This window comes from Lampris incognitus, chromosome 2, assembly GCF_029633865.1.
Source record: "Lampris incognitus isolate fLamInc1 chromosome 2, fLamInc1.hap2, whole genome shotgun sequence".
NCBI classification, from domain to species: Eukaryota; Metazoa; Chordata; class Actinopteri; order Lampriformes; family Lampridae; genus Lampris; species Lampris incognitus.
The window spans coordinates 26,774,329-26,790,082 of record NC_079212.1 but is presented as its reverse complement, the minus strand read 5'-3'; the positions used below and the strand labels follow the sequence as shown (position 1 = coordinate 26,790,082).

The following is a 15,754-nucleotide window of genomic DNA, read 5'->3' as shown; positions in this document are numbered from 1 at the left end:
TCTCATTTCTCTAAAGAGCAAGCAAAATTTTAAAAAAAAGATTGTTTTAGTGTATCCATGAGATGATAACATATCAGCTTTGTTTTTGTGTGAAGTGCTCCTTCAACTATAGTTCTTCAAAGAAGATACTGTTATCTACACTTAACTGGATTTTCAGCTTGAAAGCACTGTTCTAGTATAAACAAGGTCTGCGTTCACTCAACAAATTGTAGAAAATGTGAATAAACCCAACAGTATCAATTGGATTACCAGCCATCAAAATAGACTATCTACAGCATATGAGAGGCAGCTACAGCTCAGGCACAGTCCTGCAGCAGTTTTCTGATGGGTTTAGCACATTGTGCAGTTGTTGATGCTCCATGAACTCTGAGGTTTCCTCTAGGATCTGCCCTGGGATATGGAAGTCAGCTGGCATGTTCTGTTGAACAGCCAAGTCCTGAGGGCTCTCAGTCTCTGGTGCCTCTGGGCTGGCTCTGCTGTGAGAGTTGCAGGGCTCCAGATTGCACCCAGTGCCCTGGAGGAACTGAAGAAAGTTCTCCTCAATGGAGGCCTCGCGGCTGGGCAGCTGCTCCCCCTCACTTGGTCCTGCTCGCTTGAAGAGGCAAGCCAGGTGGCGCCCAAGCTCCTCGCGGATCTGCCGGTTCAGGCAGCCATAGAAGAAGGGGTTGGAGGTGAAACAAAAATAGCCAATCCACGTGACCACATCCTCCAACTGGGCCAGGGAGGCAGGAGAGGTAGACACCAGGGCCGAATAAAGATGGAAGGAGAAATATGGCAGCCAGCAGCAAAGGAACTGACCACCCACTGCCACCAGTACTACTGCAGCTTTCCCTCCACTAAATGCCCTCTGAGGGGTGGTGCGGGCCCCAGCCCCACCCAAGCTTGCTGCCATGGTGGAGTGACTACTGAGGGACTCGGAGCGTTGTCGTGGTGTGTCCATCCAGGTGGGCAGGGGGCCGTGCTGCATGGCGGCTACGCGGGCCACCTTGAACATGTTGCAGTACACCACCAAAATGATTAGCATGGGGCACAGGAAGTAGATGAAGGTAAAGAAGACCATGAACAGCAAGTGTGTGGTCCCACCCCCTGTCCAGTGCAGGGAGCATTGTCTTTGGCCAGCACGCAAGACTGTAATGGTCCCCGGCCCCTGGTCGCCCTGCAGGAGCCAACCAAGGAGAGGTAGGGCCGACATAATGACAGCCTTGATCCAGATCCCCACCAGCACCATGACAACCACCCCCATAGTCATCTTCACCTCGTGGCGCATAGGATGGATTATATAGTAGTAGCGCTCCACGTTGATAGCAGAGATGGTGAGGATGGCCGCACTCACGAGACACACACTCAAGCATAGGTAGCTCCGGCAGAGGGCCTCGTCCGACAGCACACGGTCTGACAGCATCCCAAGAGGCATAAGCACCAGAGCTGCTAGCAGGTCCACCAGACACAGGTGAAACACAAAGGCAAACTTGCGCAGCTGCGGCGTCTTGGTTATGACAGCCATGACAGCTAAGTTCCCCACCACCGCCAGCACGTCCATGATGAGCATGGCACACAGAGCCAGGGAACGGGTCAGATCCAGCCCACCTCCACTGACAACACTGGCCTGGGTCTTGTTGGCGGAGGCATTAGGGTACAGGGAGGCTGGGAGCCAGGGGAGGCCAGAGAGAGAGGCATTCCAAGAGGAGCCGGGTGTGGCAGGATGCTCCATGAGAGGATGAGGAGGGATGAGGAGGAGAGAGGCCGTTGACTTTCACGGGCCCATCACCCATCCTCCCGGGTGTCTCTGAGGAGCTCAGGTGCTCAGGCTGCCTGTGATAGCAGCTGGAGCAGTGCAGACCATGGCCCTGGTGATAGTCTGTTCAGGGGACTGGCTTCTCTCCTGGAATTTGCAGGAGAGGTAACAGGTCTCAGTCAGCTCCTTGTGGTTACAATTTTTTTTTATCTCTCTTATCTGAGTACGGGCATTCTTCTTTTTTCTTGCTTCTCTCTCTTCAACATAACCTTCAGTTGGAGATATGTGATCTGCAATAAAAGAAATATATTTAAGATAAAAAAAAATAGGCATAAGGGAAGCTGCTCTTTTCCAAAAAGATTCAACTAAGAGTCATATATCTGATGGATGTTTATTCTGTCTGATTTCTCCATCTCAGCATAATTGTGTGTTAAAGTTACTTGAAAATACTGGGCTTCTCAAAGTTTGACTGGAAACCTAAATGTTTGCTGTGTGAAAACCTAAAAACTGTGGCCATAAATGTGAAGTCAAAAGATGTGACATAACGTAGGCAGGAGAAAACACTGATCTAGTGGTTTCACAGGAAATAGTCCCAACTGATAATTTGGTCAATGTAGTTTTAACGCAACAATTTTGAAAAAAAATTTTTTTTTTCAAAATATTAGATTAGCTGGGGGCAGGTTTGAAATCCATCGAGCATTCAAATTGACGGCATTATATTTTCTACAGAATCAGAATCAAACAAACTTAAAATCAATAGAAAATTGGGCATCTGCACAAAAAAAATATCAAACAAACTTAAAATTAATAGAAAATTGGGCATCTGCACACACACACACAAAAAAAAAATGCTTGTGTTAGCCCACACACCACTGACTCCATGTACTCCTTATTTACTTTTAGCTAGGGTCCCAGCTTGCTACATCGCTGACATCTGCATCTTCAGATGCATGTATTCAGGACAGTTAGTGCCTTGGGGAGAAGCTAAAAGCACAAAGTGGACCATATGCCCCCCCCAACACAGTTTAGATGCAAGCTGGAGGGAAGAAGGGGAAGTAAACTGTAAAACTGTGATGTGGAGAAAAGAGTGATACAACACTGAGCATATCTGTGGATGTATATGATGATCAGTGATAAGCAAGTTGAACACAGAATGACGACTGATTGAACGTGTAGATAAGCGCCCCAAATTTCAAACACCTCCAGATAATCTCTCTGCCATCTATTTGTAAATGCTATGATCCGTGGGGAGTCTTTCAAACTGGGGCAAGAAAAGGAGGAAATAGCTAAATAAAGATGTGGTCTCATGTTAGGGGTAATGGTGGCACTGGGCACAGCTCCAGCAGTGGTGCGTGAAAGTTTTTCTTACAACCTGTGGACACCGGGAGGCCCCGTGCCTTGTTTACTGTCACAACCTCACCTGGATACAACCCCACACACTGGCAGAGCTGTGGAACGATCACTGGGCCCTTTGTACATTTCCATGCGCCATGCACCTGCATGCACAAGTTTTCCATGTCACAACTGTGACAGGATCCATTGCTGTGAGGCGCCTGTTCTTTTCCTTGCCCTCTTTCACATCGAGCATGGCGATCACACAACGCGCACAGGGTTAAGCCGGTGGCCTTTGTGAAAAATGGGTCAAAGGGTTACAGTCACCTTCAACCCAGTTAGGTAAACTATAAACAATGTCTGAGTTATGATGCAGTGACAACTGTGGAGCAGCTCTCTGGAGATGCTCACTCCAATCAGCATTGATTGGTTTATTGCTCTCCAGCGCCCAGGGCTTCCTGACCACATTACGAGGGACCATTATGCAAGGGTCACCTATTCTGCAGCTCAAGGTTCGGGTTATACCAGAGGTATATTTCTCGTTAAAAAACAAAACACATAACCAACATTACCCACCCACCCACCCAACCTCCATACCCACTCCGCACTTGAGTGAAATGTTTATTCTCCCTATTAAAACGTGACATGTGAGAATTAAAAGATAACAGTGACCATCCTAAAAAAAAAGAGATTTATCGCAGTTAATCCAAACCAATGTCTATTTTCTTTTTAGTCTTTAAGGGTAACAATTGTTTTTATTGCCTGTATGAAACCGAGATGAATACTGCATGGCTTGCATGTAACAAAGCCTTCCATTTAATGCGATCAAACTCAATGAAAGGAGCACTTTTTTTTCCTTTTTGCAAAAGCACTGAACCATTGATCCCACTTCCCAGGAGCAGCGAACATTTCACATTCAAGGAGGAATTTAGGGCCATGACAAAATCTTGCTAGTCGGCAATTGGAGACCGTATGACCCCGTTATATGCACATGACTCTGTGTTTGCAGCGAGGAGAAAACTAGCCTGTTGTTCAACTGTCTATCTCATTACGGTGCATCTCCACTCTCTGACAGCAGAGTACCACAGATCACACCTAACAACACACAGTACACAAGAGTTACAGCAGTCCACACAGTCTGCAGCTGGAGGATTTATCAAGAAATCACATGAGAGAAATGAGACATCACAATCAAGTTATGATTTGATATCATATGTTATGATATGATATCCGATATGATATAACGCCAGCCCTAATTTTGTTCTTGTTCAGTCAGATCATAACCCTTCTCTCCATCCAGGCTGCCTAGCTATCCGTGACTGTCCCACCTTTAAAGCGTCCTAACTTCTTCAACATTATTATGGCTCTGAGACCTCCGCCAACCGACTACGACCATTAGCGCAGGTGTGTGTGGAGCTATGCTAGGATATAACAGGAAGATGACATACCTCAGTCTGAAGAGGGCTGCTTCCCCCCCTGTCCAGGATCCCAGTCTGCTGAAGGAAGTGGACCCGTTTCACTCTCTGGCTCCCACACACAGACACACAGTCACACACCGTCTCTCCCACTCTCTCTCTCTCTCTCTGTCAGTCTAACACACAAAAACACACACTCTCTCTCTTTCTCTCTGTGTCTCGCGCTCGTTCTCTCTCTCTCGCTCTCTCTCTCTCTCTCTCTCTCTCTCTCACACACACACAGACACACACACAGACACACACACACACACACACACACACACACAGACAGGCACGCGCCCACAGACAACGCCACGGACCACGTCAGAGAGAGGTAGAGGAGAGAGGAGAGGGGCACTCCTGTGTCTCCTCCTCACCTGGGCCTTTCATCTCCTCTCCAGCCTCCCCTCCCCTCCCAACCCTGATCTCCCCATCCCCATAAATTCACAACACACACACACACACACACACACACACACGCGCGCGTGCACACACACACACACATACAATACACACACACACACACACACACACACACACACACGCCCAGTAACACACCTCCCTATCACTTTTCTTCAAGCCAGGTCTTCGATCCAGGTGGCAAAAGGCAGAGCAGGAGCGGAATGGGCAGACCAAGCAAATAGGAGGAGAAGGCTCCTGTCTTCCAGCCTCTGATGCGCAAAAGCTGTACACAAAGACACTTCCTCTCACACACACTCACACTCACACACACACACACACACACACACACACACACACACACACACACACACACACACACACACACGTGTGCTGGCTCCGGCATGCGCTCAGGGCAACTGCAGAGCAGACAGGCAGGCGGCGGGCAGGCAGGCAGCAACCAGCCTCGACGCTCTCCACTGGGTCTTAGTGCCTCGCAGTCCCTGGGCCCTGTGTGGAAGTATGGCTGATAAATCTCTCTCTCTCTACCTTACTGACTTTCTGTTTCTCGCTCCCTTCTCTCCTGCTCCATCTCTCTTTGTGCCTTTCTCTCTCTCGCTCTCTGTCTGTCTTTCTCCTCTGCCTCCCTCCACCAGCATCAGCAAAGGGTTACGCCAGGTCCACCTAACAGGCACAAAAATACGCAAAATTTGGCGAGAGAGAAAATCACCTTTACTCTTGGGCTCAGTGTTTCTAATTCTCTCTCTATCTCCTTATGCCGGGTTTGCCAAGATATCCCTCGATGCACAATCCTGTGAAAGCCTTCTCACGAGGCTGGATTATTGATTTGCTGAGAGGAAAATGAACCCCAGTGGTTAATGTTAATGAGCTGAGATTAACATTTACAAAAACCAAGCCCACATCACATACATATTACATTGATTGCCGCATTTCCAGCCAAAGGAATGAGTTTATTTACCACTGGAGCCTCTAAAACCAAGGGATCTGGTGGACTCTGCAGTTGAGGAGTATATTCATCAAAGCTCTATTCTGTATATCCACTGGAGAGGCAAAAAAAAAAAATCAAAACATCGGTTTCACCAGTCAATATTTCTAACATGTAAAAGAACCCAGTTTTGAAGCTGCTATTTTTTTTTCTTATAAAATTTAGCCGGCTGCTGTCATTAAGAAAATAAGTATTACAAAATGTCATCATGTAAGAAGAGATATCAGGGTTTTCGTGACAGTGGATATGTCAGGATATGGGCGACCACATGTTGGAACGGAACAAGCCTTGGCTAACTTAAAGTTGGGCCCTGAACTTTCTGTCAGCTGACGCTACTTTTAACAATTTAGCCAATTGCAAAAGAATTTATAAGACTATACTTGGGTTGGAAAAAAATTAGCTTTGAATTGCGTATAAACTGGCCATTTCGCAACACAGCATGCCATTTCTGCAACTGTGACATGTCTCAGGTTTATTTGTCAGCTGCACAACAATACAGCCGTGCCGTGTCTGACAACCGCTGCACACGGGACTGGTTTTAGACTCACACCATGAAAATTTAATAATTCAGCTAAAGATATTCAGGGCTGGCAGTTGCATTTGAACATACCCCGTCTGTATTTGCAGTAAAGTCGCAAACATCTGCGTGTGGGGACATTTTCTTCAGTATATTTTCTGAAGGACCTATCGATCAGTGGAGGAGTTGGTCTCATGCCAGAGACCTGTGACAACACAAACATGTACATCGATTGAGTCATGAGCCATTGTCTCACTTTATTGGTAAATCAATTCGCAAATCAATCACATGATCAATTATTGATCAAACTACTCTGCGACTGTTTTGATCAGTGAGGGTTCGCTTGTTAAGTTAAGGCATTTTGGAGGACGGGCAGTAAAGTAATATTGTGTGCTGATCAAAGAAAAGCTTATTTCATAAACAAAAATAAAAAACCTCAAATATTAACTTTTTTTTCTCTGAAATATATTCCAGGACTTAAATGTAACCAAGTGGCTTAGGGCGGAAAATTATCTCCACACTAAGCCCTTCTGACTTGCTCACATATTTTTCAAAGAACAGACCCATCTCACAAACACTTTTTTTGGGGGAGGGGGTGAAGATAAAAGAGTCGTTGTTAGTATATGCAAACGTTCTCATCTCCATGTTCTTTCTCTCTTTCTGCCCTTATGCTCTTTTCCTCTTTTGCCCTCTCGCCTTGTTCTGCCTCCACCCCCCGTAAACCCCCCCCACAATGCTACCCCCAGCCCCCATGTGTGTTTTGAACTGTGTGTCCTGTGACTGTGCTCGTGTCTGAGGTGTTGAATAATGACAAAAATAGCAGATACTTGCTCACTACAGCAGCACCAATCACAGGGGAGGAAAATACAATGGTTTCCATGGCAACCCCGACTTCAGTCTCCCCGCTCGCTCGGGTCCCCCTTGCATCCTCCCCACTACCACCTCTCTCCACCCACAGGAGATAACAAAGTGCATCAACCTCAGTGGCCGAGAAGCAGACTGATCACACACACACACACACACACACACACACACGCACACACACACACACACACACACACACACGGTCTCAACCTAATGTCATGGGTTCAAATAAATGCTCTTCATACTTTCCATGCTATGTGTCGTTTCAACAGACACATCACTTACGCAGACCATAGAAAGGTAAGTTTTCAGGTTATGCAGAGGCCACAGTCTGAGCATTACTTTCCATGTTATTTTCATGGTTTTCTTGCCCTCTTAATCTTTCGGTAGGTCAAAAGATTGCAAAAGGCACTTTTCCAGTGCAATATCATTTCTGAGCAGAGGGGGGCGCTGCTAGATTGGTGACTTGTTACAAAAACAGAGGATGTGCTTGAACCTGTGAAACGTTGGGGAAATGGGAACGTCTCCCTCACGTGTTGATCCCACAGGTTCTTGTTGGTCCAGTTTAAAACCAGTCCCTCATAACAGCCTCGGCTGTTCGTCATTTAAAATGGTGCGACAGCTGTGCAAAACATATGCCAACATGGGGATCACCGTATTGTTAGATGGTGATCAAGATTAGGCTCTGTCAATTAAAAAAAATGCATTGAGTCCTACAGCCTCAACTGTACCGTCAACATCCTGCCACTCTTCACTTCAGCAAATGGGGATCGAGACACGAAAAAGAAAGATGAGGCTACGAGAATGTAGTCTTGTTTCTCTCTGTGGGTGTATATGGACAGCATTTCACTTCACTGGTTTAATGCAGGGTGCAGTCTAACAGTACACACTGGCCGGCACAGAGGCACACATACATACTGTACACACAACCGCTCTCCTTACACGCAAACGTACATGCATACTCATGCACACAAAGGGCATGCAAACATGGACAGCCATAGGCAATCATGTGTGCGCATGCGCACACACACACACACACACACACACACACACACAGACACACACACACACACATATAGTCAGCATTCACAATCATAACAACCATGGCACATATTTTTAGGCAGACTAAAATCTCCATAGATTGCTTACACAACTCCAGTCAGTTTTTAACTGTGTCACTCCGTCCGTCTGCTGGGTGGGGCTTAAAGCTCTTATCAGGGTGGCATACTTATTTTAATCACACCATGGAATATTAATCACATGTGGACTACTGGAAAAAGGTTCATTCTCAGCGGTATATTAATGAGTGAACCAATCAAAGTCTAATATGATATTTTGTCTGATATTCCCAGTGTTACATAGTTGTCAGTGTGTGGAAAGGTAGTCAGTATGTGGGTAGTCAGTATCTAACCAAGACTTAATCAGTGTAGTTTCCGTTTTACCCGCCCACAGTACCCCAGAGAGCATCTACCTGGAAGGTCACATAAAAGTGACTGCTCATACCCCAGCATGCTCCTCTTCAGGCCGGGGGGGAGGCTGCACTCATATCTGGGCTGACACAGGGCCAGAAACGCCTTTGTGCATCCTCAAACATTTTAGCTGCTGTATTAAAAAATCATCATTATCAATATTCAAGTAAGTCTTGCTGGAAGGGAATTTTGAAAAAGAGCAGCGGCCTAAAATAGACTTCTCAGTGCGGGTAGGGAGTAGGTGGGTCTTTCATATTCTGTTTAGATCCAGAGAGAAAGAGAGGATGAGACAGACAGACAGACAGACAGACAGACAGACAGACAGACAGACAGACAGACAGACAGACAGACAGACAGACAGACAGACAGACAGACAGACAGACAGACAGACAGACAGACAGACAGACAGACAGACAGACAGACAGACAGACAGACAGACAGACAGACAGACAGACAGACAGACAGACAGACAGACAGAGATAGATAGATAGATAGATAGATAGATAGATAGATAGATAGATAGATAGATAGATAGATAGATAGATAGATAGATAGATAGATAGATAGATAGATAGATAGATAGATAGATAAATGCAAAACAGAGATAGAGACAGACAGACAGAGACAGAGAGAGACAGAAAGAAAGACAGAGCACTCAGGCAGTCCAGTTCCCAAATGCCCATACAAATGCAAATTTATTTCTGTGTTGTCTTCAAGAAGCTGGTTGACACATACAGCAGCCTGGAAAAAAAAGGAAACACACACACAAAAAAAACCCCTGACAGTCCAGTAAATATGCAATGAAAATCAAATCAAACACACACACACACACACACACACACTGTGTTATAACAGTTGTACCGGTCAGGCTGGCTCTTCACAGCAAAGGGCATTAAAACATTCCAGTCAGTTACAGCAAAATTTATGAACCATATGGGCCAATGATAAACCATCACTGGCCCATGCAGTTTTAGATGCATGTTGGAGAGGCTCTTTTTTTTTTGTTAAATCTCTACATTCATCATTATTAGTATGATGAGAATACTGCTGTACAGGGTAGGGTGTGAGAGTTATTGATGTTTGACCGTAGGTCAGCAATATAGTTTACAGCCCTTTCAATGTAGTTTAAATCAAAACAATCACTTCAATTAGATATTTTAAATAATGCTTGTTGTGTTCATTGGTTCTAATCTCTACAATCTCTCCTGCACTCTCTTATGTGTACTGTAAAATGTAATGCTAAATCAGCAAAAGCAACAATCTTCCCATACATGCATCCAAAATCTACTTAAATGGGGGTCCATGGCCTAATGCATGTCTGCTTTGGGGTGAAAAGAATACATTTGCAAAGCCTCAGTCTACAGTATTCAGTACCTGCCTTGCAGCTCTGGGGGAGGCTGTCATCTAGGGGCAAAATAAGGAAGCTGCCCTGTGCCATTTCATGTCACGGTGTCATGCCATTGGCCTTAAATAGACACAATTAGCACTCTCTTTTGGCACCAGGTTGGTGCTGTCATCTCTCAGCAAACACACAGTCACGCTCAGCGCTAACGTTCCCTAGGGCAGTTTCTATACAAAGGTGCAAAACTACTAAGGAGCAAGTTAAAAATGAGCAATGTAAAAAATAAAAATACTTAACATATCTTTTATACTTTATGTTCCTGGTAGATAGCACAGAGATGCTGTAAAATGCCTGAATGAGTTCAGAGACCAATATGCCCAAAAGGTAAATGCATTTGTCAGGTTTGCAGTATATGTGTGCTTTCTTATGCATTTCTCCTTTATATAACTTAACCAAATCTTTATTGTTATAACAAATTGGTGTCCAAATTTTTAAATTCTATTATTCCATAAATGTTGTAAGAAATACATTTCAATATGTAATATTTGTTGTTGGTACTACATGCTCTCATAATAATGCCAATAAGTTTACTTTTTTTTTATAAGTAGCATAAGGACTGATTATTATTTTTCAGCCAAGATTTTTGTTTCTTATATCACCAAATTACTCCATTAGAAAATAAAATGCACTTGATCCAGCCAAGAAATGGTGGTTGACTATTCATTGTGGCATATTTTATTGTGAGGACATCATGATTCCCCGAGGAGGCATTGTATTTCATCACCTGCGGGCTGGGCATCAATCCATTTCAGTACCATGATGCACAAAAATATATTAACTAACCAGTCCAATCCCACATAAATGGTCAATGTGTAATGTAAACACACAGATTAGTGCAGCTGGATATTCCCATCATGGTTACCGGTCTTTGTGTCTCACTTGTGTTATGACCAAAATTTTGAAGACACGTAAATCAGAATAAGGGCAGCATGAAAACCATGAGCGCTAGCCTCTATTCACGAATGAATAAAAAGACAGCTGACTTTCCAATGGCGGCGGGTAGCATGAATAAGAGCATTCACTAGCCTTTGAGAGCCTCTTTTTGGTGAGTTCAGTGCTACACTGTCCTTGGTTGACTCACAAAGTGCCTACAGGGGCCTGCATCACACTGCGGCAAGGCACAACCTTCAACCGTAAGGACATACACAGCTCCACATATTGTCCCAGCTGGCCCAGCAAGATATACTAAACACAGCAGGTATAGATATATAAAAATAAATTCTTATCATGAAACTAAATTGGATATTATTATTAGAAATTTGCATTGTACAATTGTCCTGATCTTTTCCTTAGTGCATATACAGTAATACATACACTACCGTTCAAAAGTTTGGGATCACCCAAACAATTTTGTGTTTTCCATGAAAAGTCACACTTATTCACCACCATATGTTGTGAAATGAATAGAAAATAGAGTCAAGACATTGACAAGGTTAGAAATAATGATTTGTATTTGAAATAAGATTTTTTTTTACATCAAACTTTGCTTTCGTCAAAGAATCCTCCATTTGCAGCAATTACAGCATTGCAGACCTTTGGCATTCTAGCTGTTAATTTGTTGAGGTAATCTGGAGAAATTGCACCCCACGCTTCCAGAAGCAGCTCCCACAAGTTGGATTGGTTGGATGGGCACTTCTTGCGTACCATACGGTCAAGCTGCTCCCACAACAGCTCAATGGGGTTCAGATCTGGTGACTGCGCTGGCCACTCCATTACCGATAGAATACCAGCTGCCTGCTTCTGCTCTAAATAGTTCTTGCACAATTTGGAGGTGTGTTTAGGGTCATTGTCCTGTTGTAGGATGAAATTGGCTCCAATCAAGCGCTGTCCACTGGGTATGGCATGGCGTTGCAAAATGGAGTGATAGCCTTCCTTATTCAGAATCCCTTTTACCCTGTACAAATCTCCCACCTTACCAGCACCAAAGCAACCCCAGACCATCACATTACCTCCACCATGCTTAACAGATGGCGTCAGGCATTCTTCCAGCATCTTTTCATTTGTTCTGCGTCTCACAAACGTTCTTCTTTGTGATCCAAACACCTCAAACTTGGATTCATCCGTCCACAACACTTTTTTCCAGTCTTCCTCTGTCCAATGTCTGTGTTCTTTTGCCCATCTTAATCTTTTTCTTTTATTGGTCAGTCTCAGATATGGCTTTTTCTTTGCCACTCTGCCCTGAAGCCCAGAATCCCGCAACCGCCTCTTCACTGTAGATGTTGACACTGGTGTTTTGCGGGTACTATTTAATGAAGATGCCAGTTGGGGACCTGTGAGGCGTCTGTTTCTCAAACTAGAGACTCTAATGTACTTATCTTCTTGCTCAGTTGTGCAACGCAGCCTCCCACTTCTTTTTCTACTCTGGTTAGAGCCTGTTTGTGCTGTCCTCTGAAGGGAGTAGTACACACCGGTGTAGGAAATCTTCAATTTCTTAGCAATTTCTCGCATGGAATAGCCTTCATTTCTAAGAACAAGAATAGACTGTCGAGTTTCAGATGAAAGTTCTCTTTTTCTGGCCATTTTGAGCGTTTAATTGACCCCACAAATGTGATGCTCCAGAAACTCAATCTGCTCAAAGGAAGGTCAGTTTTGTAGCTTCTGTACCGAGCTAAACTGTTTTCAGATGTGTGAACATGATTGCACAAGGGTTTTCTAATCATCAATTAGCCTTCTGAGCCAATGAGCAAACACATTGTACCATTAGAACACTGGAGTGATAGTTGCTTGAAATGGGCCTCTATACACCTATGTAGATATTGCACCAAAAACCAGACATTTGCAGCTAGAATAGTCATTTACCACATTAGCAATGTATAGAGTGTATTTCTTTAAAGTTAAGACTAGTTTAAAGTTATCTTCATTGAAAAGTACAGTGCTTTTCCTTCAAAAATATGGACATTTCAATGTGATCCCAAACTTTTGAACGGTAGTGTATATGTGTGTGTGTGTGTGTGTGTGTGTGTGTGTGTGTGTGTGTGTGTGTGTGTGTGTGTGTGTGTGTGTGTGTGTGTGTGTGTGTGTGTATATATATCTATATATATATATAAAAAAAATCCAGTGTCAAGTAAATTCTTTATGAGACAGTACAAGCCTGTTCCATGCCATAAGCAATCAACTTGTTATCATTAATTATTATTATTATTGCTTGTGGCATGAAAAAGGCTTGTAATGTCTCATAAAGAATTTATTTGACACTGGATTATTTTGCTCCTTATACGTATGTTGAGCATTTTCCCTACCGTTGAGTGTTTCTTTTAACAAAGTTACATATATTTTTACTCCTCTGTGTACTGACATGACAAATTGGGATCCATTTGAGGAGTTATTCATATATTCAGAGATATTCAAATTACTTATCCCCCAAACAAAAAAAAAATGTGAAAATTGGAAACAAGTTTGTCAGCATCGTACAGTAATAGATAATGCCTCTACACTGAATTTGATTACTGGTATTTCTCTCCTCGTCCTGTGAAAACAGGCTTGCAGAGAGGCTGTGAACCCTTGCACATAATTCAGACTAGCAACGGTGTGCTGTAAGGATGCACCACAGTCGCAGTATAAATCTTGCTGGACCTTGGTCGGTGAAGTCAGTCAGCTGATTAATGGAGGTATCAGCAGGCTGACCCCAGGCCACGGATATCAGTGGAGTGAGCCCATGCATCAAATCCCATGGCTGGGCTCCTTCACGAGGTCATTATACACACCACAACATCTATTTATCCCCACTGATGGAGCGGATGCATTTCCATTTCCATTGTATGCTCTATATTCTCTTTTCTCTCTCCCTCTCTCTCTCTCTCTCTCTCTCTCTAATGTACATATCCAGCTGACATGTTAAAACTCAGCAGTAGCATATTATACATTAGCAGTGATCATTTCCAGAATTTTTTTTTTCAGGATATTTTGACACAGCCCATCTTTCACTTTTGGGCAAACCATTTTGATATTATGGCAGATGATGTAATCTGTAACTTTGTTCAGAAAGAGGATTATTCTGTCTGTCTGACTCTGTCTCTCTCCGATTCTTCCTCTTCCCTCTCTCTCCTGAGAAAATTAGTGGTTAGTTACATAATAAATATGCTCATTCATTAAAGCCTATTGTCATCTGGTTTGCAACATGTTATTATTTGTGTCAACAGCAACAGTAACGTGGAACTCTATAACAATATTGATACATGACAGAGGCTTCAAATGAGTTTTAGTAACGTGCCCATGCATTCAATGCCATGCTTGGTGAGTGCTGTCACTCCAGTGATGTGACACTTGAGAATAACAAAAAATGAAGCTATTCCTGAGGATAGGAGTTTCCCATCTATACAGTCCCGTTTCCTGGGGACTGTATAGATGAGGCAGATAGTTTGATAAATACTATTCCAATATCCTACATTGCAAAACATAATCAATCTTAAACTAGAGTTGACTCTACATCTTATTTTCCATGAAACAAACTAAGAAACCTTGCATGGATATACACCGATCTGCCAAAACGTTAAAACCACCTTCCTAATATTGTGTAGGTCACCCTCGTGCCACCAAAACAGCTCTGACCCATTGAGACATGGACTCCACAAGACCTCTGAAGGTGTCCTCTGGTATCTGGCATGAAGACATTAGCAGCAGATCCTTTAAGTCCTGTAAGTGGCGAGGTGGGGCCTCCATGGATCGAACTTGTTTTTCCAGCACATCCCACAGATGATCAATTGGACTGAGATCTAGGGAATTTGGAGGCCAAGGCAACACCTTGAACTCTTTGTCATGTTCCTGAACAATGTGTGCTGTGTGGCAGGGTGCATTATCCTGCTGAACGAGGCCACTGCCATCAGGAAATATCACTGCCATGAAGTAGTGTACCTGGTCTGCATCAATGTTTAGGTAGGGGGCACGTGTCAAAGTGACATCCATATAAAGGCTAGGACCCAAGGTTTCTCAGCAGAACATTGCCCAGAGAATCACACCGGCTTGCCTTCTTCCCATAGTGCATCCTGGTGCCATCTCTTAGGTAAATGATGCACGTGTCCAGCCATCGACATGATGCAAAAGAAAATGTGGCTTATCAAACCAGGCCACTTTCTTCCATTGCTCGATGGTCCAGTTCTGACACTCACATGCCCATTATAGGCACTTTCGGTGGTAGACAAGGGTCATAATGGGCACTCTGACCGGTCTGCGGCTACACAGCCCCATACACAGCAAGCTGTGATGCACTGTGTTCTGACACCTGTCTATCGTAGCCAGCATGAACTTTTTCAGCAATTTGAGCTCCAGTAGTACTTCTGTGGGATCGGACCAGATGGGCTAGCCTTCGCTCCTCATGAGTATCAATGAGCCTTGGGCGCCCATGACCCTGTCGCCGGTTCACCGGTTGTCCTTCTTTGGACCACTTTTGGTAGGTACTGACCCCTGCATACCATGAACACCCCACAAGACTTGTCATTTTGGAGATGCTCTGACCCAGTCGTCTAGCCATCACAATTTGACCCTTGTCAAAGTCACTCAGGTCCTTACGCTTGCTCATTTTTCCTGCTTCCAACACATCAACTTCAAGAGCTGACTGTTCACTTGCTGTCTAATATATC

The 15,754-nt window shown here is 44.1% G+C and overlaps 1 protein-coding gene across 1 annotated transcript; it reads right to left on the bottom strand.

The window, feature by feature from the left end:
• Positions 1-289: 289 nt before the first annotated feature.
• gpr61 (G protein-coupled receptor 61) lies at positions 290-3,548 on the bottom strand. The gene is made up of 4 exons (XM_056299098.1): positions 3,479-3,548; positions 3,156-3,231; positions 1,840-1,882; positions 290-1,660 (listed from the first exon to the last, which is right to left on the bottom strand). The coding sequence occupies exons 1-4, from the start codon at positions 3,546-3,548 to the stop codon at positions 290-292; spliced, it is 1,560 nt and encodes a 519-aa protein (XP_056155073.1).
• Between the last annotated feature and the right edge of the window lie 12,206 nt (positions 3,549-15,754).